The sequence below is a fragment of the Miscanthus floridulus genome, chromosome 4, assembly GCF_019320115.1.
Source record: "Miscanthus floridulus cultivar M001 chromosome 4, ASM1932011v1, whole genome shotgun sequence".
In the NCBI taxonomy this organism is placed as follows: domain Eukaryota; kingdom Viridiplantae; phylum Streptophyta; class Magnoliopsida; order Poales; family Poaceae; genus Miscanthus; species Miscanthus floridulus.
Window position 1 is genome coordinate 118,315,064 of NC_089583.1, and position 24,386 is coordinate 118,339,449.

The 24,386-nt window shown below is 46.8% G+C and overlaps 2 protein-coding genes across 2 annotated transcripts; one reads left to right on the forward strand and one right to left on the reverse strand.

The window, feature by feature from the left end:
* Nucleotides 1-906: 906 nt before the first annotated feature.
* On the reverse strand, nucleotides 907-11,914 carry LOC136550504 (uncharacterized). Its single transcript, XM_066542103.1, has 9 exons — nucleotides 11,324-11,914; nucleotides 10,147-10,208; nucleotides 9,768-9,822; nucleotides 9,564-9,662; nucleotides 9,131-9,217; nucleotides 8,868-8,984; nucleotides 8,304-8,396; nucleotides 2,064-2,094; nucleotides 907-1,314 (listed from the first exon to the last, which is right to left on the reverse strand). The coding sequence occupies exons 1-9, from the start codon at nucleotides 11,417-11,419 to the stop codon at nucleotides 1,139-1,141; spliced, it is 816 nt and encodes a 271-aa protein (XP_066398200.1). The 5' UTR covers nucleotides 11,420-11,914; the 3' UTR covers nucleotides 907-1,138.
* On the forward strand, nucleotides 11,418-17,862 carry LOC136549196 (uncharacterized). The gene is made up of 9 exons (XM_066540461.1): nucleotides 11,418-11,713; nucleotides 13,447-13,492; nucleotides 13,574-13,627; nucleotides 13,937-13,990; nucleotides 14,112-14,142; nucleotides 14,269-15,006; nucleotides 15,130-15,657; nucleotides 15,808-16,568; nucleotides 17,020-17,862. Exons 1-9 carry the CDS (start codon nucleotides 11,418-11,420, stop codon nucleotides 17,860-17,862), a joined length of 3,351 nt encoding a protein of 1,116 aa, XP_066396558.1.
* Nucleotides 17,863-24,386: the final 6,524 nt, after the last annotated feature.

Below are 24,386 nucleotides of genomic sequence, written 5' to 3' on the forward strand. Positions count from 1 at the left end.
CTGGCTATCTCTGTCATGGAGCTACTTTTTGCTAGCAAAAAAAGAAAGAAAAACTACCCCAAAAGTGCCCAATCATTTGCCTCGTATAAAATTTGTAGCTTGTCACACTTCGGACAAAAAGATCTATATAGTTCGATTTGGCCACAAATTCACCAAAAGCAGAGGCTGTTTTGCCATTTTATGCCTATCTAGCGGACACGACCAGCGGCTCACCTTTGTATGAATAACAGAAGCGATGACAATGTAGCACACATCCGTAAAACATTGCTGATTGTACCAAAGAGCGTACCTGTTCAGATAGAAGCGTATGTTTAACCAATCCTGCTACTCCCACCATCCACTTTAATTTTATCTAATAGCTTTAACGACGCTTTTAGATAAATATGTGCATCAACATTTATATACAAGTTCAAGAATACATTGTCAAACATATTTCATCAGAAATCCAATTAATAATCTCACTTGAACTTGTAGATGTTTATGTATTTTTCCATAAACTAGATTAAAGTTGACTACGAACAAAAGCGACAAATCATAGACTAATACATACTACATCCGTCCACAAACAAATCAATTTTTAGAATTGTCTTAAGTCAACCATTTTAAGTTTGACTAAATTTATAGAAAAGAAAGAAAAAATTTATAACACCAAATTAGTATCATTAAATCTATCATAAAAATATATTTCCATAATATGCTCATTTAGTTTCATAAACATTTATGCTATTTTCTATATATTCGGTCAAACATAAAAAGTTTAACTTAAGACGATACTAGAATTAATTTATTCAAGTAAGTAGTTGAAGAAATGGGTGGGGTGTTAGGGGGAATGTGGGTTATGTTTATAACCATGTAAAGAACGTATGTATGCTTGTAGGCCTATATGAAGCTCGAAACTTGGGCACGTCAGAAAACTAAATACTACATTTGCATTTTCACCAAAGATATGGTAGCACGTGGAGTGAAACAGAGCGCATAGCGTATTACTATTACCTATCAGTCAAACTCACCCTCATTTTCTCTCTTTTTGGGTTTGTTTTTTACCCTTTTACCGGCCTCACCAGAGCTATGGGTATATATATAGTCTACAGACTCAACAGCCAAAGAATGTACATCAGGGATTGTAAACACAACACTTTTACTTCTCATGATCTTCATTTGATGTGTCAATCTTGATTACAAGAGGTTGTTGCAGATCCGAGGGAGAGGCTACCACAGGAAGCTGCGATGTTCCTACATCGAGCTCTCCATTCTCGGCCAATGCCTTCTCCAGAGATGATTTTGCAATTTTTGTGACGCAGATAATCAAGACCACTGCAGGACCACAGTGAAAACAGCCAGTATATACATGAGCAAGAAGAGACTTGTTAAGATAATTGAACAGGAATAATTTAACATGTCATTTTAAGATAAATTCTTCAAATTTTCTATAGAGAAGGGATTGCCCACTCAATGTTGCAAATCCACTGAGCTGAATTGAAGGCCTACAGTTGAATGCATTTCTGTTTGCTTTCTGGATATCCATTAATAAGAATGCTGGTTTGCCAAAGTGCGCAAATTTATTTCTCCCAAGTCCCATAGACCTTAAAGTGTGCAAATTTATTTCTCCCAGGTCCCATAGACCTTCTAGAATTGCAATTAAATTTCAGTTGAATCAGTTTTATCTGCTCCTCATTTCCTCAAGGCCTAAGCTGTGCCAAGATGAAATTTCATTAGTCATCTATAACCAGGGCATGCAAAACCTTCAAGGGGATCCCCATGTCTCGGCTATCAGCATGCACTGCTGTTCTTTAATAAGTAGATTCAGAAACCAAAAGCAAGGATGTTTAAAATCTCCTAGGACTTGTGTATAAATCCGGACATGAAATAAGGAGAATGGCCCAATTTACAAGATCCTGATGTATTAAAAAGATAAGGTAAGAAACACATGACTTTAAGTCAACTGGCTTGGTATTTTTAAGACATTAAGATTTTGGATAAAATTAGAGTGAATTATACCTGTAACTAAGTACCAAAAAAGACAGATGCTATCAGAACTATAAAGGGAGGATAATGGCACATACCAGATAATACAAAGCCAGATATTATCAAAATCTGAAAGAAAAAAGAAACAAGCATAGGTATCAGCTGAAGTTACAAGAACCAATGTATTAAATCAAAATCTACTTCTGAGTGTTGGCTGCCAGAGGGCAGCTTGGCCAACAGGCCGCTTGGATTGTATTGCAAAAATGACTTAGGGATACAAAGATGCTAACCACTGCATATATAGGCAAGTGGTGTACCTACTTCTTAGCATATTCTAACTGCATAAAGCAGATGCTATGATTCCTACTTGGTTGCCAAGGCACCATGATCAACTTGGTTGCCAAGGAAACACATTACAGAGAATAGTAAATATCTTATAGCAGGTAACATGAAAAACAAGAACACTAGGCTAACTACTGACAATTCTCCCCTTTAGCCTTGTGGTCCTTGGAAGTGATATGCTTGAGCCCAATTCTTCCCCTCATCTCTTCAAATTTTGATCTTCCAAGAGACTTGGTTAGAATGTCAGCCAGCTGATTAGTGGTGGATATGTGATCAGCCTTGATACTTCCATCTTCCAAGCAGTTTCTAATGAAATGGTACTTGATTCTGATGTGTTTACTGCGCTCATGAAAGACTGGATTCTTGGCTAGAGCAAGTGCAGACTTACTGTCAACCTTCAGTTCAACCACTTCCACATTCCTTCCAAGGAGGTCTGCTAGCAACCTGGATAGCCAAATAGCTTGTTTTGCAGCTGTGGTAGTGGCAATGTACTCAGCTTCACAACTAGATAGAGCTACCACCTTCTGCTTCACAGACTGCCAGCATACAAGATTGCTTCCCAGGAAGAACAGAGTGCCACTAGTGCTTTTGCTGGTGTCAATGTCCCCAGCCAAGTCACTGTCGCAGTATCCAACAAACCTTGCTCTCCCTGGAGCTTTAGTGTAGTGAAGTCCGAATTCCAGAGTACCAGCCACATATCTCAGGATGCGCTTGATGGCAGCTTGGTGCTCTGCTGTTGGTCTTTCCATGAACCGACTGACAAAGCCAACTGAGAAGGCTAAGTCAGGTCTTGTGTGGACCAAGTATCGCAGGCTGCCCACCAATCTTCTGTATTGGGTAGGATCAACTTCTTCAGCCGTGCTCTGCCTGCTCAACCTCAGCCGTTCCTCCATTGGTGTATGGGCAGGGTTGCAGGCATCCATGCCTCCTAGCTCAAGGATCCTCTTGGCATAATGGGTCTGCCTCAGAGTGATCCCAGCTGAATCTTGATGTACTTCGACTCCCAGGTAGAAAGACAGAAGGCCGAGGTCGCTCATGTCGAAGACCTTCTTCATCTGAGCCTTGAAACCTTCTATGGCTTGAGTGCTGGCACCGGTGATGATCAAATCATCAACATAGACACCGATCAGCAGCAGCTCCTCCCCTGTTCCTCGCCTGTACATCGCAGCTTCATGGTCGCTTTGCTGGAAACCCATCTCCTTGAGGGTGGCATCCAGCTTGGCGTTCCAAGCTCGAGGAGCCTGCCGCAGGCCATACAGAGCCTTGCGCAGACGGTACACCATCTTCTCCTTCCCGGCGACGGTGAAGCCAGACGGCTGCTTCACATACACCTCCTCCTTGAGGTCGCCGTTGAGGAAAGCAGATTTGACGTCCATGTGGTGGACGCGCCATCCTTCTTGGGCTGCCAGCGCGAGGAGAACTCGGACGGATTCCATGCGCGCCACGGGAGCAAACGCGTCGTCGAAGTCGATCCCTTCCTGCTGGACGAAGCCCCGCGCCACCAAACGCGCCTTGTACTTGGTCACCGCGCCCCGCTCGTCCTTCTTGAGCTTGTAGACCCACTTCAGAGTGATGGGCCGATGACCGGGAGGAAGCTCCACAAGTTCCCAAGTGCAGTTCTGCTCAACTGCCTTGATCTCCTGCTCCATGGCGGCCTGCCAGGCAGGATCGCCTTCAGCCTCCGTGAAGTTGGCTGGCTCGCCGGCGTGCGTGAGATGAAGCTCGGCGAAGAGACGTGAAGCCGGCAGCGGTGTGGGTGCGTCCCCGATGATGTTGGGCATGGTACGGTACCGCAGCTGCTCGCCACCGTAGGAGGCATCAAGGCGATCGTCGTCGTCCTCGAGCGGTGACGCGAACTCAACTGGGTCCGCCTGCTCTGTTTCTGCTGCTGGTGAAGCAGAGGAAGCTGGTGAAGCAGAGGAAGCTTGTGGATCATGCTCCCCTGGAGCTGGTGACGGCGTGTGCGGCGGGGCTCCGTCTGTGTCGACTCCCCAGAACTCGATGTCGAAGTCACTGGAGGCGGAAGCAGACGTCCCGGCGGCCGAATTGGACCAATCCCAGCCGCGCCCTTCATCAAACACCACGTCGCGGCTCACCTTCACGCGTCCCGTCACCGGATCGAGGACCCGATAGGCCTTGGCGCCCTCGGCGTAGCCGATGAAGACCCCAGCCTTGCCGCGGTCGTCGAGCTTGCGCAGGTGTCCGAGCTCCCTTGTGTAGGCGACGCAGCCGAATGTACGCAGGTAGCTCACCGCCGGCGCTCGTCCATGCCAGGCTTCATGGGGGGTCTTGCCTTGCAAGCTTCTTGTTGGCGCGCGGTTGAGCAGATGCACCGCCGTCATTACCGCCTCCCCCCAGAATTTGGCCGGCATGGACCTCTGCTTCAGAAGCGCGCGCGCGGTCGCCACGACCGTCTGATTGCGCCGTTCCACAACACCGTTTTGCTGCGGTGAGTGTGGTGCAGAGTAGTGCCGCTTGACTCCTTCGGCGGCGAAGTACTGCGCTAGCTCGCCGACGGTGAACTCTCCTCCATTGTCGGTCCGCAGTACCTTGAGCTCACGGCCGGTCTCCTTCTCTGCTTCGGCCTTCACCCGCTTCACGGCATCCGCAGCAGCATCCTTGGTCGGCAGAAGCACCGCCCACATGAAGCGGGTGGCGTCGTCCACCATCAGCAAGAAGTAGCGGCGCCCTCCTGGCGTCGCCGGCGTCACCGGCCCACATAGGTCGCCGTGGACGAGGTCCAAGGGCGCCTGCGCGCGGTACTGCGCCTGCTGCGGAAATGGCTTGCGGCGGAGCTTGGTAGTGACGCAGGTGTCGCAGACTTGCTCCGCATGCTTGATCACCGGCATCCCCCTCACCATCTCCTTCTTGCCGAGCTGGTGCAGTGCCTCGAAGCTGAGATGCCCGTAGCGCTCATGCCACCTCCATGACTCGTCCTCTTTCGTGGCGGCAAGACATACCGGCCGCGCGGCCTCCAAGTGCAGGACGTACAACCGACTGGGCCCGCGATGTACCTTGGCGAGAAGACGACTACGCCGGTCCCAGATGCGGAGCACTCCATGATCAATCTCCACCCTGGAGCCTCCTTCGTCGAGCTGCCCCAAACTCATGATCGAGTTCCGGAGCGCTGGGATGTAGAAGACGCCGTGGAGGACGCGCTGATCTCCGTTTTTGGCCTGGAAGACGATGGAGCCGGTCCCCTTGATTTCCACTCGAGACGAGTCGCCGAACCGCACCGTGCCGCGCGCCGTGGTGTCGAGCTCGGCGAAGAGCTCCCGGCGGCCGGTCATGTGATGCGTGGCCCCGCTGTCGAGGTACCATCCGTCGAGCGCCTCCTCGTTGGCGCTGGTGTTGAGGAAGACTCGCGCGCGCGGCTCGTTGATGTCGAGGGAGACCGTGGCCTTGGAGCAGACGGCTTCGTCCTTCTCGTCAAGCTTGAGGAAGCCGTGGGCGAAAAACAGAGCACCATCATCGTCCTCTGCTTCTGCGACGTGAGCAGCTCCGCCACGCCCTCCACCGCGCCTTCCTCCTCGATCACCTCCAACACGGTAGCCTCCTCCGCGTTGGTTGCCACCGCCACCACCGCGGTCACCACCACCACGGCGCGGCTGGCGGCAGTCGCGCGCCCAGTGGCCGCGATCACCACAGTTGAGGCAGGTGTCGTCGTTTACCCCGCGATCGTCGCCACCGCGATTTCCCTTCCCGCGCTGCTTCTTGCCGCCGCGTGGACGACGTCGTGGTTCCTTGCCCGACGCGGAAACGGCAGCCTCCTCCTTCTCCTTGGCACGCCACTGCTCCCTTGTCAGCAGCAGTCCACCGATGGCGGCCGGTTCCGCGTCCAACGCCTCCATGTCGTCCACCGTCTTCAAGCGTCCAGACACCTCCTCGATGGTGAGGTCCTGGAAGTCCAGAAGCGTCTCGATGGCGATCCGGAGCTGAGCGTACTTTGGCGGCACGGCGCGCAGGAGTCTCTCCACCGCGCGCTCTTCATCGATGTCGTTGTCGCCGTGGAGAAGAAGCTGCTGCTTCAGGGCCATCAAGCGAAGGGTGAAGTCCTCGATCTGCTCTCCTGGACGAAAGGCGAGCTTCTCCCAGTCGCTGCGGAGTCGCTGGAGCGTGGCGCGGCGCACTCGATCGACTCCGATTCGCGCGGCGGCGATGGAGTCCCAGGCCTCCTTGGCCGATCCCTTCTCGGACAGCGGCATCTGCATCTCCTGTGGCACGGCGGCGATGATCGCCTCCACCGTGCGCCTGTCCTCATGGTATGGCAGGTCCTGGTACTCGATCGCATCCCAGAGTTGCCGCGCCTGGAGCTTCAGCTTCATGATCGAGGCCCACTCATGGTAATTTGTCTTGTTGAGCATCGGCCAGGTGGAACTTGCGCCAGAGTCCTTGTACACGGTCTGGATCACCGGCGAGCGGCCCCTGGCCCGTCCGCGGCGGCGATCCTGATCCCGATCGGGCGACCGCGTCTGCCTGCGCTCGCGCTCCGGACTCCTCCGCGGAAACGGGCGGCGATCACGCGGCGGATCCTCCTCCACCAACTCTCGACGCAGAGCCGCGGCCGTGGCGGCTGCGTTCCGAGCTGCTGCTGCTGCGGCCTCCGCGGCCTGCTGCGCCTGCGCGGCTGCGGCCTCTGCCGCGGCCAGACGCTGCGCCCGGTGCTCGGCGGCGGCGGCTGCTGCTGCTGCTCTCTCTGCGGAGGTGGCCATGCTCTTCCCTATCTCTCAACCGGCTCTAGATACCAATTGTTGGCTGCCAGAGGGCAGCTTGGCCAACAGGCCGCTTGGATTGTATTGCAAAAATGACTTAGGGATACAAAGATGCTAACCACTGCATATATAGGCAAGTGGTGTACCTACTTCTTAGCATATTCTAACTGCATAAAGCAGATGCTATGATTCCTACTTGGTTGCCAAGGCACCATGATCAACTTGGTTGCCAAGGAAACACATTACAGAGAATAGTAAATATCTTATAGCAGGTAACATGAAAAACAAGAACACTAGGCTAACTACTGACACTGAGATACAAATGAGGAACAACTTCTCCTGCGTCCTTCGAGAAAAAAAATGAGGAACAACTTAACAGAAACATTTGATTCACTGGTGATGAGGTACCAAAAAGAAAGAGGTTTTCTTTGCTGTAGCATTTGTTATCTACTCCCTCCATCCCAAAAAGAGTCAAACAATTTTAAGTTTGACTAAATTTATACAAAAAAGTACTAAAAACTATGATACTGAATAAATATCATTAGATCAATTATGGAATATATTTCATAGTAAACATATTTGGAGACATAAATGTTGAGATTATTTTCTATGGTCAAATTTTAGAAAGTTCGACTTGTCACCTAGATTTTGCATTCTTTTTTGGGATGGAAGGAGCTTGTCGATATAGGATGTTCAATGTTTTCCTTGCACGTCTCCGCTAAAACTAAGACATAACTTGCAACTGTTCCATCTACTTCCAAGTGCTACCCCACCAAAATCAAACACGGCCTAATCAATACACTGATATACCACCACACATGTAAGAATTGTGGCAGTGATCAAAATTTTGCCCTCAAGCTCAAATCAAATATCCCAAGATTAAATCACTCATTCAAGTACAAGTGCAAAAGAAAAAGATAACTGCAAAGTTTTCTAGGTTTTGCAGAGGTTCGTTGATGACACAACTTATTACTTTATTAGTAACACGGATGTACTGGGAGCGCAAATGGACAAATTTTATCAGATCCCAATCATCTTAATTCTGTATGATAAACAAATCGTTTATGCAAACAGACATATTTAATAACTTGTGTTCATGTAGGAACCAAAGATAAATGCAAAAAAAAAGAACCTAATGATACATTTTTTCTTTCTTTATGAAAAAAGTTATTTACTCTGTATTCAAAAATTTTATATGAACTGATAGCTACAAAACACAAGCCAATACATGACATCACAAGCACAATGCAGCAATTGAGATAATGCATCATTAGTATTACTCACCCATCGAGTAGTCGAGATCTCGCTCCACCCATGTGTCACATCTGATAGATCTTTCAGTGTTGTTCCAACGTACACCAAGGCAAGAGTGATTGGCTGTAAAACAAGGATGATTAGCAACAATGAAATGTAGCATTGCCTTGATGGGCTAAGAACAGTTCATAAATGAAAAGGGTAATATAAAGCTGAGTTAGCTAATGACATGAGTATGCTGTTAATAGTCACAACTCACAAAGTTTTCTGTGTAAATATATTATCAATAAAATAGATTTAGTATCAAACAAGTACCAAAGGAAAACAGCACATTTACTTATAAAGCATAGTCTAACACAGCAAATTATGCAAACAAACAAATGGTTGCAATTATGCAAACAATGTAGCAGATAGTTACAAAGCAAAGTTTCAATGAGACAGATATAGTATGTGCCAGTAGCCTGGTGCCGTCATACAGCAACAGAGCCTTTTTTTTTTCCTCCCCAACCATTTGGGGTAGTCTAGACATGAAGCCCAAAGAAGCCATCAACAAAGATGACATAAAATGTAAAAAGGTAACAAGTGGAAGCATACCATCATTCCCAACCAAGAAGCCAGCATGTACTCTCCAACACCAACAGGAGTGACAGATAACAGGTAGTTCAACATGTTGAACGGAAGTAAAGGTACAAGCCTTAGTAGCAACACGATCTGCACATATTATGTTAGAAGCCTTAGTGAAACCACGTAAATGAATCAGACAAATTCATAATATGGTTAGAGTTGGGCAATCCCATATCAGTCCAATGTTATTTTCAGCCAATTGTGTCTAAAACCTCCAGACTGCAAAAAATTACCTTGAAGCCAGATCTTTGGATAGCAATGGCTACTGCTTGAAACTTAGGGTAATCTTTGCATTTCGAGAGAACATAAGGCCTCCCAATCTGCAACAATATTATAGAACTCTTACGATATCACAAAAGTAATAATACTTGAAAATAATTGAAACTTATAGTACTTGGAAATCTACTCAGCGGACATAATTATCCACAGGAACAAGGTGCATAAGGTGTAACCAATTATCTTTAATGTAGTTGCAGTCGAAACACAAGATAAAAAAAAAGGCATGCACCACAGAATACACAGTTTGTAACATGAAAGATAGCAATAACTGGGCAACCAACCAGATGCAATGAACTGATTTAGCACTTAGCATTTACCCTACAGCACTATTCGATTCGCAACATATAATTTTTTTAATACAGAAAAAGGAACATTTACTATACATACCGTCCTGCCAAGCAGAAATGCAGCAGTTGCACCAATTGTTGCTCCAATGGAATCAGCAACAAACCCTACTGGCAATCCAAATAAATAGCCCCCTCCAAGCTGGTAAAAGAATTGCAGCAACATAAAAAGGTGATCTAACACGAGGGCTCTTAAAAGAGGAAAAGGGCAAGGCTTGTAAAAAGGGGAAATAGCAATCTAACGTACTGTAAGAATTGATGCTGGAACAGCTAAGACTGTCAGAGGGATGTAAGCGAGGGCCCTGTAATATTACACAACATGAATATAATTAAGTTGGAAATGAAAAAGATGGTAAGGTCATATAACATAATATAGAACAACGAATCAACGATACTCCACTACACAGCTTTATGGCATGTCACTGCAAGTGCAAGCCAAATACGAGTACCAGGCATAACAAAGCAAGGCTTACATATATCTTGTAGGTGGGTTTGGGTTTTATTTAAGGGGCAGGACATATGTTTTCTATGAAAAGCTGTGTAGTGGAGTACAGCAGTAAGTGTGCTCCAAAAGTGTGGCTGCAAGTGAGAAACTACCACTTATGTGCAGAGAGTTCAATACTTACAACACCAAAGGACCCCATGGACCCAAGTTCTCCTTGATCCAAACCAGAAAGTCCTTTAAAATCTGTCAATGTAAACTTAAACCAATAAGTACCTGATGTGGAGGTTAAATTAATCTACATTTTAAGCTCCATAATCTTAAGATTTATAGGCAACAAGAAAGCGAGGAGAAGGGAAGTAAGAACTTCTCAAACTCTGGATTATCCTAGTAAATTAAAATATCACAGCATTATGATGTAGGGAGTACCCAGTGCAGAGAACTCCCGCTCTGTGCAGGGTCTGGGGAAGGGTGTCAGTGGCAAGCCTTACCCTCGCCTGGGCAATGCGAGGAGACCGCGACTCGAACCCGGGACCTTCCGGTCACAGGCGGTAAGACTCTACCGCTTGCACCAGGCCTGCCCTTCCACAGCATTATGATGTAAACTAGGTAAAAAGAATAAAACTAATTGACAAAAATTCTCTCAATCAAGATGAAAAAAAGCAGAGCAGGTAATGCCGTGAGCTGGACAGCTGAGAAAGGTAAACTTCAGGTATTAAGTTATGACCATCTTGAGGCAAATTAAAACGGAAAGCAGTATAACAGCTACTAAAGACAGAACTAGATAATACCACAAGGACATATCCATAATTGAACAAGGCATGAACGGATGACAAATTAAGCACTAGAATGGTCAGATGACAAAAATGATTCCAACAACTAATCCCCCTGATTCATGCATCCTGACCTACTATGGCACGCAACAGTGGATGTGAGAAGCAATAGAGTACCCTTTGGAAGTTTCCTGCTAGACAGGAAAAGTCTTTCAATTTGGGAATACATGTATTCATGATATGTGTTACTTACAACCATGTCATGTCATAACGCATTGACCCAGTCTACTCAAAACGATACTACATTTCTGATGACTGAAACATTCGAATGCACATTTGACACGGCCCATCATTAGCTCCACTCGAACAGGAATTTCCGGCCATATAGATAGCAACACGAAGTATAACCATGGCAGATTTGGGTACCGAGGGGAGGAAGGGGGAGCTGAACCAATCACGAGAGCAAACGAACCTACATTTCAACAACCAGGACGACTGTTTCCATGCCTAACCACACTCATCCTCCCAACATGGAATCGCGAACGGGCCCAATTTAGATAGCGGGGTGGAGATTGGAGAAACCCGAACCTTCTCGACGGGGAGCGTGAAGAGTGCGACGCCGACGGCGACGAGCAGGACGGCGGCTACGGCGAGGCGGACGGCCGAGGGCCACGAGAGCGCCATGGACGCGAGCAGCCTCCTGCGCCAGGGCCTGAGCCTGCCGCAGTCCTCCCCGCCCTCCGCGCCGTCCGCCCAGCCCCCCGCCCTCCCCCGCGCCCGCAGCCCCACCGCGGCGCCTGCCAGATTGGCCGCCCCCCGGATCCGCCCACCCGCCTCCGCCTCCTCCGCCCTCGCGCACCGCTCGCTGCTACCGCTAGCACGCCCGCCCGCCGAGGCAGCTCATCGCGCGCGAGCGAGAGAGAGAGAGAGAGCTGCGGGCGGCTGGATCTGGACACAGGCGAGCGGGTGGGGGTGGAGGTGGAGGTGGAGGTGGAGGCGTCGCGTACTCGCGTTGCGTGCGGGTTCGATTTCTCGTTGCCCCTTCCCGGGTACAGGCGAGCACGGGAGGAAACAGGGAGGGGGGAGGCTTTCGCTTCGCGGGGTTCGCTTCGCTTGCTCGCACGCCTTGCTTCCGCTTCCACCTACCGTCCGTGTCCGTCCCCGGCGGGGAGCGCCCAGCACCGACAGACGTGACGCGCGTGATCCGGTCGCCTCTGGCTGACGGGCGGTGGAGACTAGAGACTGAAGGGTGGGCCCCGCATCAGACACGCGGATGATGTGTTTAGGTCGTGAATTTGGAGAATTTGGCTATCGTAGCACTTTCGTTTTTATTTGATAATTATTGTTTAATCATGAACTAATTAGGCTCGAAACGTTCGTCTCGTAATTTTCAACCAAACTGTGCAATTAATTTTTTTTATCTACATTTAATGCTCCATGCAAGTATCGTAAGATTCGATGTGATGGATATTGTAGCACTTTTTGAAAAAAGTTTTTGGGAACTAAACAAGCACTTATTATTGTCCATTGTCGTACCGGATAAATAAAAAGTGCACTCTCATAGACTATAATAATAAACATAAAAAAAGCTAAAAACTTTGACTATCACTTTCAACATGTCTATAAAATGCTCCTTACGATTCAACAGCATGTTCGGTTAGGGCTCAAACGAGGTTAGGGCTCAAACGATCATATACGATCGTAGATTATTACTGTTGACTGATTTGGTGTGAGAGAAAAATACTATTCTGACTGTAAATTTACGATCGTTTACGACCAACCGAACAGGCTGCAAATACATGTCTATTTGACTTGGGCATGAGACAAAAAAAAACTATATATATTGTCCATCTAATATTGCTTGAATAAGATGATTAATGGGTGGTACATGTAAGATCATGCGAGTTGCGAGCATCTATATCGCTACTGTGTTAAAAAAAAGAGTAAAACATGTGGAACCTAGAGTAAAACGGAGGCACATTTTTGGAGCGAAGGCTGGATATAATCTTGCTTCGGTACTCGTACTCCTATCTGAAAGATAGATTATTTTAGAATTTCTGTTGATAAAACTTTTTCAGCTATTTATGGACAAAATAGGTGGCCAAGGTGTCGGGAGAGTATATGACTGTATTACCCAGTTTTTTTTTTGTACGGTGCACATGATGACTGCATGCTTTGTTTTAGTTTCTTTGCATATGTGTTTTTTCTGTTCTTACGTGCTTCGACCACCCTTTGTCTATAACAACCTGCCTGGGTCTATCAACTGCTGCCTCACCGTGTCGGTTCTTTGGTTCTAAAAAAAACAAGCAAAAAATATTTCTGGTTCTTTGTTCGCTATGATTATCTGCGCAATGCTCGCCGTGAATGGAGTCGTCTGTTCCATGTGGTGGCGACCTGCACAGTATGTTCTTTTTATTCTATTTTACCTGCTTTCTATATGCTGTTTGCTCCGGTTGTTGCACACGTTCCTATTTGTTGCACTAACTTACCGGTTGCCCTGGCAGTGGACGGCTCGGTGCGCCTGCGCGCCTCTGCTGCCGCCTCCTCGGCTCCCCGCACTAGGCAACGTATGTACCTAGCGCTATTGCGCATCTCCTCTTCCTTCTACTACATTATTAATAGGTTGTGTGATGTTTCTTAACTCATGCCGTGCTTCGTCCCATCCTGCTGATACGTCTGGTCTGTTCTTGCTATGCCGCAATTCCTTACAGCCAGATTCCTCGCTTCCATTACCGCTGGCCCATCGCGCGCCGCAACGTATGTGCTGACTTCCTTCTTGTTGCTTATCTTAGTGGGCATGCGCTACCGGACTTTGTTAATATCTGTCCTTTCTATTAGGTACTGCACCCTCTGATGAGCCAGGCGGCTCTTGTCCTCCTGTTCAGCCGGACCGTTTGTTACGGTTAGGCCCTTCTACTACAGCTCCACCAAGATCTCGTGCGTGGCGCCGCCTTTTCCACCAACAGCCTGCCTCGCCGACGCATGTCCAGTCGTCGGACCCTTCTTCTCGTGTGGGTGGTTCATTGCGGTCAGGGTCTTCGCCTCAGCAGAATGCAGCAAGTCGCGTCAGACGCCGTGCGTTCTGCTTGCCATTCCATGGTTTGTGGTCCTCTTGTCAGATTACGAGTGCTATCTCTAAAATTCCGAGCTCCTACGTAGGTACCAGCACACCCTATGTTATTCGAAGTTCTGATCCCGCAGCTTCCAGGCAAAAGAGGAGGCGCCTTCTACAGCAGCACCGGCTGGTTTGGGGAGGTAACAGCCGCGCTTGCCTTCTATATATTATCCGCATCTTACTCGCCGAGCCGTCCCTTCATGGTTTCTTTCCTCTTCAAGAGCCGCTGCTGTTCGTAGTGCAGACCTTGTCTGTGGCCAGTTTGATCCGGAGTTTGTTAATGCACTCAAAGGTACAGACTCAGCCTATGCTCCGCGGCCTATGCCATCCTTTGCCTTCATATAGCAACGTGTTGCTTCTGTCATTCCATCGATCGTGCCATTGTTGTTCATTCCTTTTCTCCTTCTTGGTTCTGCAGTATCCTATCATGAACAGTCTTACTATGGAGGACCTTCGCATGAATGTTCTAGCTGCCAGGCTGTTTTCTGGCATGCTGAAAGAGTTGCAAAAGAGTCATGCCAGGGTTCACAGGATATCATCTATAACAAATGCTGTAGAGGAGGCAAGGTTATCATACCTCCGTTCCCACCTCGGCCAGAACCTTTGGCTTCGCTTGCCAGGTTCGATGGTGGCACTCCTTCTAACAAGTTTATGCGGACCATCAGGCAGTACAATTGCCTTTTTGCTTTCACGTCTATGGGTGCAAACATAGACCGATCCATCAACAATGGTGGAGGCCCTCCTGTCTTCAAAATCTGCGATCAGATTCATCACTGCATAGGTTCCTTGCTGCCCCCAGAAGACACTCCTCCCAAGTTTATCCAACTCTATGTTTATGACACATCGAACGAGGTTCACAACAGAATAAGTGCGCTCAGCCGTGATGACAGGCGAGGCACATATTTCGATCCCACTGTTGTTCAGGCTCTGGCTGATATGCTTGATGAGCACAACCCTTTAGTGCAACAATTCAGGATGGCCAGAGATAGGCTATCTGAGGAAGACACTGAGGAGTTTGTCATTCGGATTGTGGGGCCTCGTGATGGAGACCCACCGCAATACAGCCTGCCAGCCACTGAAGAGCTTGCCATGCTTGTTGTGGGAGACTTTGGTCCTGAGGCGTTCGAACGAGATATTGTTGTACAGACACGGGCAGGTGAATTGAAGCAGATTTCATCTCTTCATCCAGCCTTCATGGCACTGTAGTATCCTTTGCTCTTCCCATATGCTGAGCGTGGGTTCCAGATTGGAGTTCTATATGCTGGTTTTACGGCAACAGAAGAGAATACGTACAACAAAGTCACAATGCAGGATTATTTCTGCTACATGTTTCATTATAGAAGGAACCAGCCGAATCCGTACCTTTGTTTTGGTGCATTATCTAGCCAAGCTAAAGTTGATGCAAGAGCTTGTGTTGATGAAAATAAGGTTAATTACTTAATCAAGAACCAAGCAGATATTCGCATGGAAAGTATCCAAGGCATCTGTGATGCTATTAGTAAAGGGTCTACGCACGGTGATGAAATGGGTAAAATGACAGTGTTACCAACTTCGTTCACTGGTGGCAGGCGCTATATGATTCAAAATTACCATGATGGAATAGCTATCTGCCGAGAGTATGGCCCCCCAAATTTCTTTGTTACTTTTACATGCAATCCTAAATGGTTGGAGGTCGCAGAAGGTATATTTGATCCTGGTCAAAAACCGACCGACAGATCCGATATCATCGTAAGAGTGTTCAATATGAAACTAGAGGAGCTTCTACATGATATCAGACCTAGGACTGTTTTTGGAGTATGCACTGCAGGTAATGTGTTTCTACGTTGCCTGCTCATAGTCCCTAGCGTTCCTACTAGGTGCATGCTTCCACTAAAGTTCCCATCTTGCCTTTCGCTCTCCCTTACCTCATGTGCCTGTGTTTCTAGATTCTAAACATCATGTCTGCTTCTCCATGCAGTCCTACACACCGTCGAGTTTCAGAAATGTGGTCTCCCGCATGCGCATATTATCTTGTGGACCGCATCAGACACATCAAATCCCACTCCTGGGATGATCTATACTTACATATCTGCTGAGATACCGGATCCGAGCATTGATCCGTTAGGGTATGCTCTTGTTGCCGAACACATGATCCATGGGCCGTGTGGTGCTGACAATCCTAGGTGCCCCTGCATGAAGGATGACAAGTGCTCCAAGCGTTTCCCCAAGCCGTATCAGCCAGAGACCTCTGTCAGTTCTGATGGATTTGCTGTGTACAGAAGAAGGCAGAATGATTTTTTTGTCGAGAAGAGTGGTTTCAAAATGGATAATAGATGGGTCGTTCCACACAACATGTCTTTGCTAAAAAGATATCAGGCTCATATTAATGTTGAGTGGTGCAATAAAACCACTTTCATTAAGTACCTATTCAAGTATGTGACAAAGGGTGCTGATTGCAGCAAAGTTTATTTAGAAAGAGTCAGTCGTGGTGTCGTTGTGCCATATGACAGGCAGACAGAGACGGTTAATGAGATAAAGGAGTATTTGGACTGCCGATACATTTGCGACCAAGATGCGTGCTGGCGGATGTTTGGCTACGACATCCATAGACACCATCCAGCTATTGAAAGAATGCCTGTGCACCTTCCTAATGAAAATTTTGTCACTTTCAGTGCAAGACAGAGGATGGACAGGCTGCTGTCTGTAGAATTCCTCAAAAAAAACAATGCTAACAGAATGGTTCGTGTGCAACGAGTTCAATCCTGACGCTCGAACCTTGATGTACCCTCAGTTTCCTTCTGAGTGGAGGTGGGAGCACAAGGAAAGAAAGTGGAAAAAAAGGAAAACTCACCAAGGTAAGATAGGTCGTATGCACTATGTTCATCCTTCAGTGGGTGAAAGATATTATCTACGGCTCTTATTACTGACAACTAAAGGATGTACAAGTTTTGAGGATGTGAGGTTCCATAACCGGTTATACTATAGAACGTTCAAGGAAGCATGTAGATCGAGAGGCCTACTTGGCGATGATCAAGAATGGTACGACGCCTTTGACGAGGCTGCTGCCTGGGCCACCTCTAGCCAATTGCGCAGCCTTTTTGTAACAATGGTGCTTTTTTGTGAGGTTGGAGACGAAAACATTTTCTTTGAAAAGGTTTGGAGACATTTATGCGACGATATCCAATATCAGTATAGAGAGACTATTGGTGATCCCAACTACCAGTTGCCTGATGACATTACTAAAGACTACCTGCTAGATGAACTAGCAAGATTGTTTGCACAAGGTGGCAGGGACATAAGGAAGTTCAATCTCCCTTCTAAAAATCATGCTGTGTATCCTGAATCTTATAACCGTCTCATTGAAGAGGAACTTTCCCATCCTATTGACCCTCTCCTCGACACGGACAATCCCACAGCCTCTCTGAACGCTGACCAGACACATGCATTCACTACAATTGTGCAGAGGGTATTAGATGAAGAACCTGGACTCTTCTTTGTATCAGGATATGGAGGAACTGGGAAGACCTTCCTGTGGAATCGCATTGTTTCTTATGTAAGAGCTAAGCAAAGAATAGTGTTAACTATCGCTTCGTCTGGTGTAGCCGCGCTGCTTCTTCCAGGAGGGCGGGCAGCTCATTCAAGATTTAAAATACCATGTGATCTAGACGATGACACAATATGTGACATCAGTAGAGCCAATATGTTGGCTGAGCTTATTGAGATGGCAAGCTTGGTTATTTGGGATGAAGCTTTTATGACAAATCGAAGAGCGTTTGAGGCTCTTGATCGAACCTTTAGAGACATTGAGAAAGTCATAAATCCTGTTGCAGGCGCTATCCCATTCGGTGGAAAGGTGGTGGTTCTTGGTGGCAATCTTAGGCAGATTCTTCCTATTGTTGAAGGACAAAGCAAACTGGAGGTCCTCGATGCAGCTATAACCAGGTCAAGGTTATGGTCGCATGTTGAGATGCTTACCCTCAAACAGAATATGTGTCTGCTTTGTCCATCGTCCCAGCCTGACCATCAGCAATAGGTGGCAGAGTTCAGTCAGTGGATACTATAGGTCGGTGAAGGTAGGTTGCCTTTCGTTGCCAAAGACGGTGAATCTGAACCAACATGGATCAAGATCCCCAGAGACCTTCTCCTTCACACTAACGGCGATAAACTACAGTGCATTGTCCAGTCCACGTACCCAGAATTAAATACAAGATATTCTGACTCAACTTACCTTGGTCAGAGAGCGATCTTAACGCCCACAAATGAGCTTGCTGACACGGTCAATGATTATGTCGTCTCCTTGATTCCAGGAAACCACAAGGAATATTTAAGCTCCGACAACATTGCCAAATCAATAGGCCCACATGAAGCTTATGATCTCATGTATCCTGTTGAGTTCCTTAACTCCCTAACTGGTAACAATTTCCCACATCATCGCATAGTACTTAAAAAAGGAGTACCCATCATGCTGCTACGTAATCTTAATCAGACAGACGGCCTATGCAATGGAACTAGATTAATCGTGACTGCTCTTGGAGACTAGAGTATTGAGGCATAGATTATGAACGGACGCCACAAGGGCCGCTCTTTTGCTATATTGCGTATCACTTTGTTGCTCAAGAGCAACAAGTGGCCCTTTGTTCTACAAAGGCGTCAATATCCAATAAGAATTTGCTATGGAATGACTATTAACAAGAGTCAAGGGCAGACCCTATCAGCTGTCGGTATCTACCTTAAACGGCCAGTTTTTAGTCACGAGCAGCTTTATGTTGCTGTTTCTCGTGTGACAACAAAACAAGGCCTCAAACTACTCATAGAAGACGATGAAGGCAACTGTACTGATGAAACCAGAAATGTAGTATTCAAGGAAATTCTGCAGTTTCTGCCTACCCAGTGACTACACCGTCGCCTGCCCAGTGACAGCAACATCAGCTTTTGTTCGAGTCCAGCACCTAGGCTGGAACCTTCCATAGTCTAGGGGTTTAGCAAGTTTCCCTTTTTATTAGCCTATGAGTTTAGCGCCAGTAGTGCCTTGTATACGTTGTGCACAGCGAATTTTGTTGCTCTATGTACAAAACAATTTTTCCTTTCGCCACTTTTGGGTGCCTTTTCTTTTGTAAACAATTGTAGGTCCCCCGCAGCGGCCACAAAGTGCCAGCAAATACTTAGTTTCCAGCCTGTCTCGCTGCCAGCTACAGACTTACTCTTTAATATTTTAGATGCCACCTCATGCGCTACCCTTAATACAGTTTACGCGGTTTCCTACATTCGCGTCCCTGTTTTCCGTACTGTTGCAGCCTATAGCGGTTGCCCTACTATCATGCACTCATTTGCCTATGCCGGTTTGCAGCATCCACGCCATCATGAACCAGACAACTGACCTCAGGAACCTGACGAAAGGCCATGAAACAAGAGCCATCACGGTCAGGGTTATCAGGAAGTGGACTGTTAGAGAAGATGGAGACGACGGACCTCCACGGTTTATTGGGATGGTTTTAGCAGATGCAAAGGTAACGCGTGGACAAACCCACACCTATATTTACTGCCTGCTGTTACGAAAAAGGGACCTATTATTACCATAGGTTACCCTGCATAGACGGTCTAATACAATTTCTGTTGAACCAGGCAAATTGTTTATATGCTGAGATTCCTCGAGCGGTGATGCCTAACAAGGAGTACCTGGTAGATATAGGAAAAGTTTACATCATCAAGAAGGTCATTGTTAACAATGCTAAGGACACTTATAGACCATTCCAGAATATGTATACAATTTAACACATTTTTCCTCCATCGTGCCCGCTGGCAAAGACTGTTTTCAAGTACACAGGTACATAACTCTATCACCAATTTGATACAAGTTCTCAGTTATTCCTGCTGTTTTTTGCCTGCAATACATCTATTTGCCTGCACTAACACTGGTCTACAGATGTCATAGGCTACATCACTGGGTTTACGGCGCTGGAAACCTTTGTCCCCAAAAATAAAGAAAAGGTCACGAACCTTAGAAAGGTCTACATAAAAAACCTAAGGTACGTGCCCCCTCTATGTTTGTTACACTCCATGCAGCCATGGAACGCCACCTAACTACAGTTGTATTCGATTTCAGTGATGCCATGCTTATAGTGACGCTGTGGGGTGACCATGCAATCGACTTCAGCATCGACCATGTCTATGATGAAAAAGCTGGGAGTGTGCTTGTCACTTTATTTGTCGGCTGTATACCACGCAGAGATTACAAAGACTATGGTTTGTGCTTTCCTATTTCTTGCTTTAAAGGTTCCACCTAGACCATACTTACAAATACATTCTTTGTTCCAGACAAAATATATCTTAGTGGCAGCTCCGTGCTCTTCTACTATTTCAATCCCAACATCCTAGAAGCGGCGCCCTTTCATGCGAGGTGCTTAGCACACACACAGCCTTCTTTGTCATTCATGTTCTTCGTCCGCCTTACATCTTCGTCGGCATTCGTTGCAGGTTCAGCAAGAAGCATGTTTACATAGACCGTCCTGTACAGACACAGCAGCTAGAGCTTCCACTGGTGCTCAAGCCAACACTCAAATTCATGACTGTGGCTGATCTAGATGCTATTGAAGATCCATTCGAGTTCGAGGTATGGCACCGGCATATTCTCATACAGCTCATCACACCTCACCATAGCTACAGATACACTAATAATCATACTTATTCATCTTAGCACCACCATCCTTCCAATACATATAGAGGATTAGCAGACTAATACACCTGCCACTGTGGTAACAGGCTAGGAACCTACAAATGCTCAGTCACTGTGACTTCCATACTAGAGAACAACACCTGGTGGTATATGTCCTGTAAACGCCACAAGAACAAAGCTATTCAGCAGACTGATCGTACATACAAATGCCCAGTGTGTAATGCCTCAGATACTATACCCAGGTACGACCCAATCCAAAAAAATACACTCACCCTTACCGCAATAGCTATTCCCTACGTTATTATCATACTGCCAATGTAAACCCTGTGCAACACACAGGTACCTCCTCTCTTTCATGGGCATGGATGATACTGGTGAGGCAAGGTTCTTTGCATATGACGACGAGGCGACACAGATAATAGGCAGGGAGTGCCAATCAATTATGAATCCATTAGCACAAACTAGCGGCATACCTCAGCAGCTACGGAATATAGTCAACAGAAAATATGTGTTTTCTATTGACTTAAGCAACTCTACACTGAGACAATATGTGGTCAAGGCTATTCTACAGCGTGTATCTAGGCGGCCTGATCAGCCTGGTTCATCCACAGCCACGCTACAGATTGAATCAGGAACAGCCCCACAGGGTCTGCCAGCATCCCCCGAAGCACTCGATGCACCGCTGTCCGACAACGCCACCCTCCAGGCTGAAACAACTACCACCGCAGTTAGTGCTTCTTACCCACATTTCATTCATTCCTTTTAATACATTTTCTCATACATCTAACGATCTTCTTTTCTGCTGGTAGACTCCAGTCCCATCGACTGAAACCCAAGACACCTCGAAAGCAAAAGATCAGTCAAGGTAATTCGATACAGATATAGTTACCTCCGGATCTGCTATAACCATCCACGGATCAGTGGCTAAATCTGTGCTCTATACGAATTCAAATTAGTTCACAGCCCAAGTCAACCAAGGTCCGCAGGAATCTGTTTCCAGCTCCATCGACTGCAGACGAGGCAAGTATACAGAACAATGCACCTCTCCACTAAACTATTTTACACTTCATCTAATATTCCCATTTGCATCCTGTTAGCAGACCGTCGTCCATGATACTGTAGCGCTTCTCACCGCCTCTGTGCCAGACGCCGCCCTCTTGATACCTGATGATCCATTAGAACCCGCTTTAAAAAGGCAAGTTCCAGCACTAGCTGAATCATTCCACCAGATTTGTATTGATTACACCGTACACAGGTTGGTAGTATAATTCTTGGACCTATAGCAGGGCTAAATCTACTGATGGTCAGAGCGACACAGACGATGCCTACAACACGTCCTCTGCTTCGCTTGAGTAGCTCCAAGTACCGCTCCACATCTCACATCGCACATATACAGCCGTCCTCATTTTCCAAAGCCATTTGGGCCAAATAGCAGACACTCCAGCTGATTCCTGCTCTCCAACTGCAGGTTACAGATAAGCAACAGTATGCCAGACATGAACTTTTGGATGGTCCACTCTACAACAGCCTGTAAACACCAATCGGCAGCTTTGTTTGCGGGATCATCTTTGTAAATATTTGGCCACACTGGTCATCCATCTAGACTGTACCTGTGTGTACTAAACCTGATGGCTACAGACTTTATTCGCAGCAAACTGTTCCTCTACTTACTGTCATCCCCATGTACCAGACTATTTTTAAGAACCACCGCCTAATCTATGTACCGCTAATGCTGAATGACCATGGCTTAAGCCCTCAGGGCGCATGATCCTCCCTTTAGATAATCGTGTTACCTTTCACTGCAAACTTTCTATTTTTGGCACCTAGGTTTATACAACGCCTTACGAATACCTATCATGTAGGAGTGCTACTTAACAATATATATGCAAACCGAGCCACCAGCTTCCAATCTTGGTCGATGAATTCCAGTTGATAGAGCACCTTAGCCTTAAAGTCACAGCAGCAGACAGTAAACATTTAGTTTGTGTTATTAAATCAAAATAAGCTCTATATGTCACCAGATAATTTCGGCACGTTTCCTGTGTTGGTAACTAAGAACTGGTTTCGCATGTAAACAGGATGTTATTTCTTATTGAAGCACCAGTTTTTACTATACGGTTTACACCTGCACCTACACACCCTGCACAACACAGCAACAAACCCCAACGCCGCTTATACCGACGACGAATCAGGCCAACTGCGCACATGGGCCTCATTTGCACGTACAGCCTACGCAGACCAACAGAAGCCTGTATAGGGCCCCAACGCATTCCACCAATTACCAGCCCAACAAGACCAACCCAAGGCCATCACCATCCTACACAGCAACTTTCATCGTTGACCTTCACAAGGAACAAAGCATAGTCTACCTTTTTTGCCATCTTTCTTTACCACCCTCCCCTACCAGCGCCAACCACGTCGCCCCTCCGGAAACCGCCACCAGTGCAACCGGCCAGCCAGCACCATTCCCGCTCCATTCCCTATCCTCCTGCATAGCATGGCCGTTCCTTCACCAGGACTGCCACTGGTTGGCACCAACGCCTCAACATTCGCTAATGTATTGCCTACAAACCCTACCACTCCGCTCAGCATCGGTGACCATGCACAGGTCAGTAGCCTTGGTTCATGTTTGTAACCACGTCGCCTCCAGCCCTGCCCCTGTGAGTGCATTTTTGGCCGGCAAAACTCACCCAAGATTTCTCTGCCTATATCGATTTGCCCAGGAAGAGATACTTCGCCTTCAGCAACCCTCGTTCCCCACGCTACAGTTCCCAGCGGCATCATAATGCCTAATTGCATGTAAGCTTTACGCTTAGCCTTCCCATGCTGCCACTTTAGTGACCATGGTTACATATCTGTGCTCATCCTCTGTACGCATGTGCACCTAAAACTATTCTATATACAGCGGGTCACCTGATTCAGCACGACAGCACACCCACATGGATGCAGGAACCAACTCGCGAGGTAAACATGATATACAAGCAGACCAAGTATTAAGTTCATATTTTTCCCAACACTAAATCGACTACACCTGCTCTTATTACTTCAGAAATACAGATGCGTTATTCTATTATAGCCAGAGACAGGGAGCCACAGACAAATAGAGCTAGAGCCAACCTAATTCTAACAGAGCTAAAGCACACCCTGATTCCCTATGTTACAAACCCCCATATCCAGTTCCAAAAACCCAACTTTTTAATCTACCTGCAAGATCCTAGCCTACAACATCGCCTCCTTTCCAAACAAATGCTACAGACTCACACTTTTACACTGGATTTGGTGGCTTGGTCGACAGAAAATGAAATGGCACAAATACCATGGATGACAGGTACAAACTACAACCAACTTTCTAATCATTTTCTACCAACAAAGTACAACCACACAATGGCCACAAAAAAAATTCCAACATCTCTATCGTCTCCTGTACCCAGGCCCACCCATGGCAAAGTCGTCGATACCAGTTGATCCATTGGCAATTCTGCCATTACCGTCAACAACCACGTGAAGAAAAGGTAACTTACCTTTGTCCACACAAATCATAACGATAGTATATCCCAGACAAAACACTGAAACCCTTCATGCAATCAGGTAAACAAGCACTCAAAGATACCTACGCTGAAGCTCTAGGCAGCGCGTATGACTTCAGAGCACCTGATTTCAGTTACCTAATCATAAATGACATCAAGGACTTTTACAGCACAATGGCACATTACCTATGCTGTTGCAGAAACATATCTGTGCACATGGACACTCTTCTTCAACAATTCTCACACAGATTGAACGCAGCGGCAGATAACCTATGCTATGCCATACACAAGTTTGATTACAGGGACCACGAAAACGACAGTGCCTACTTCTACAGCGTGGCTCAGTGGCTCCACCAA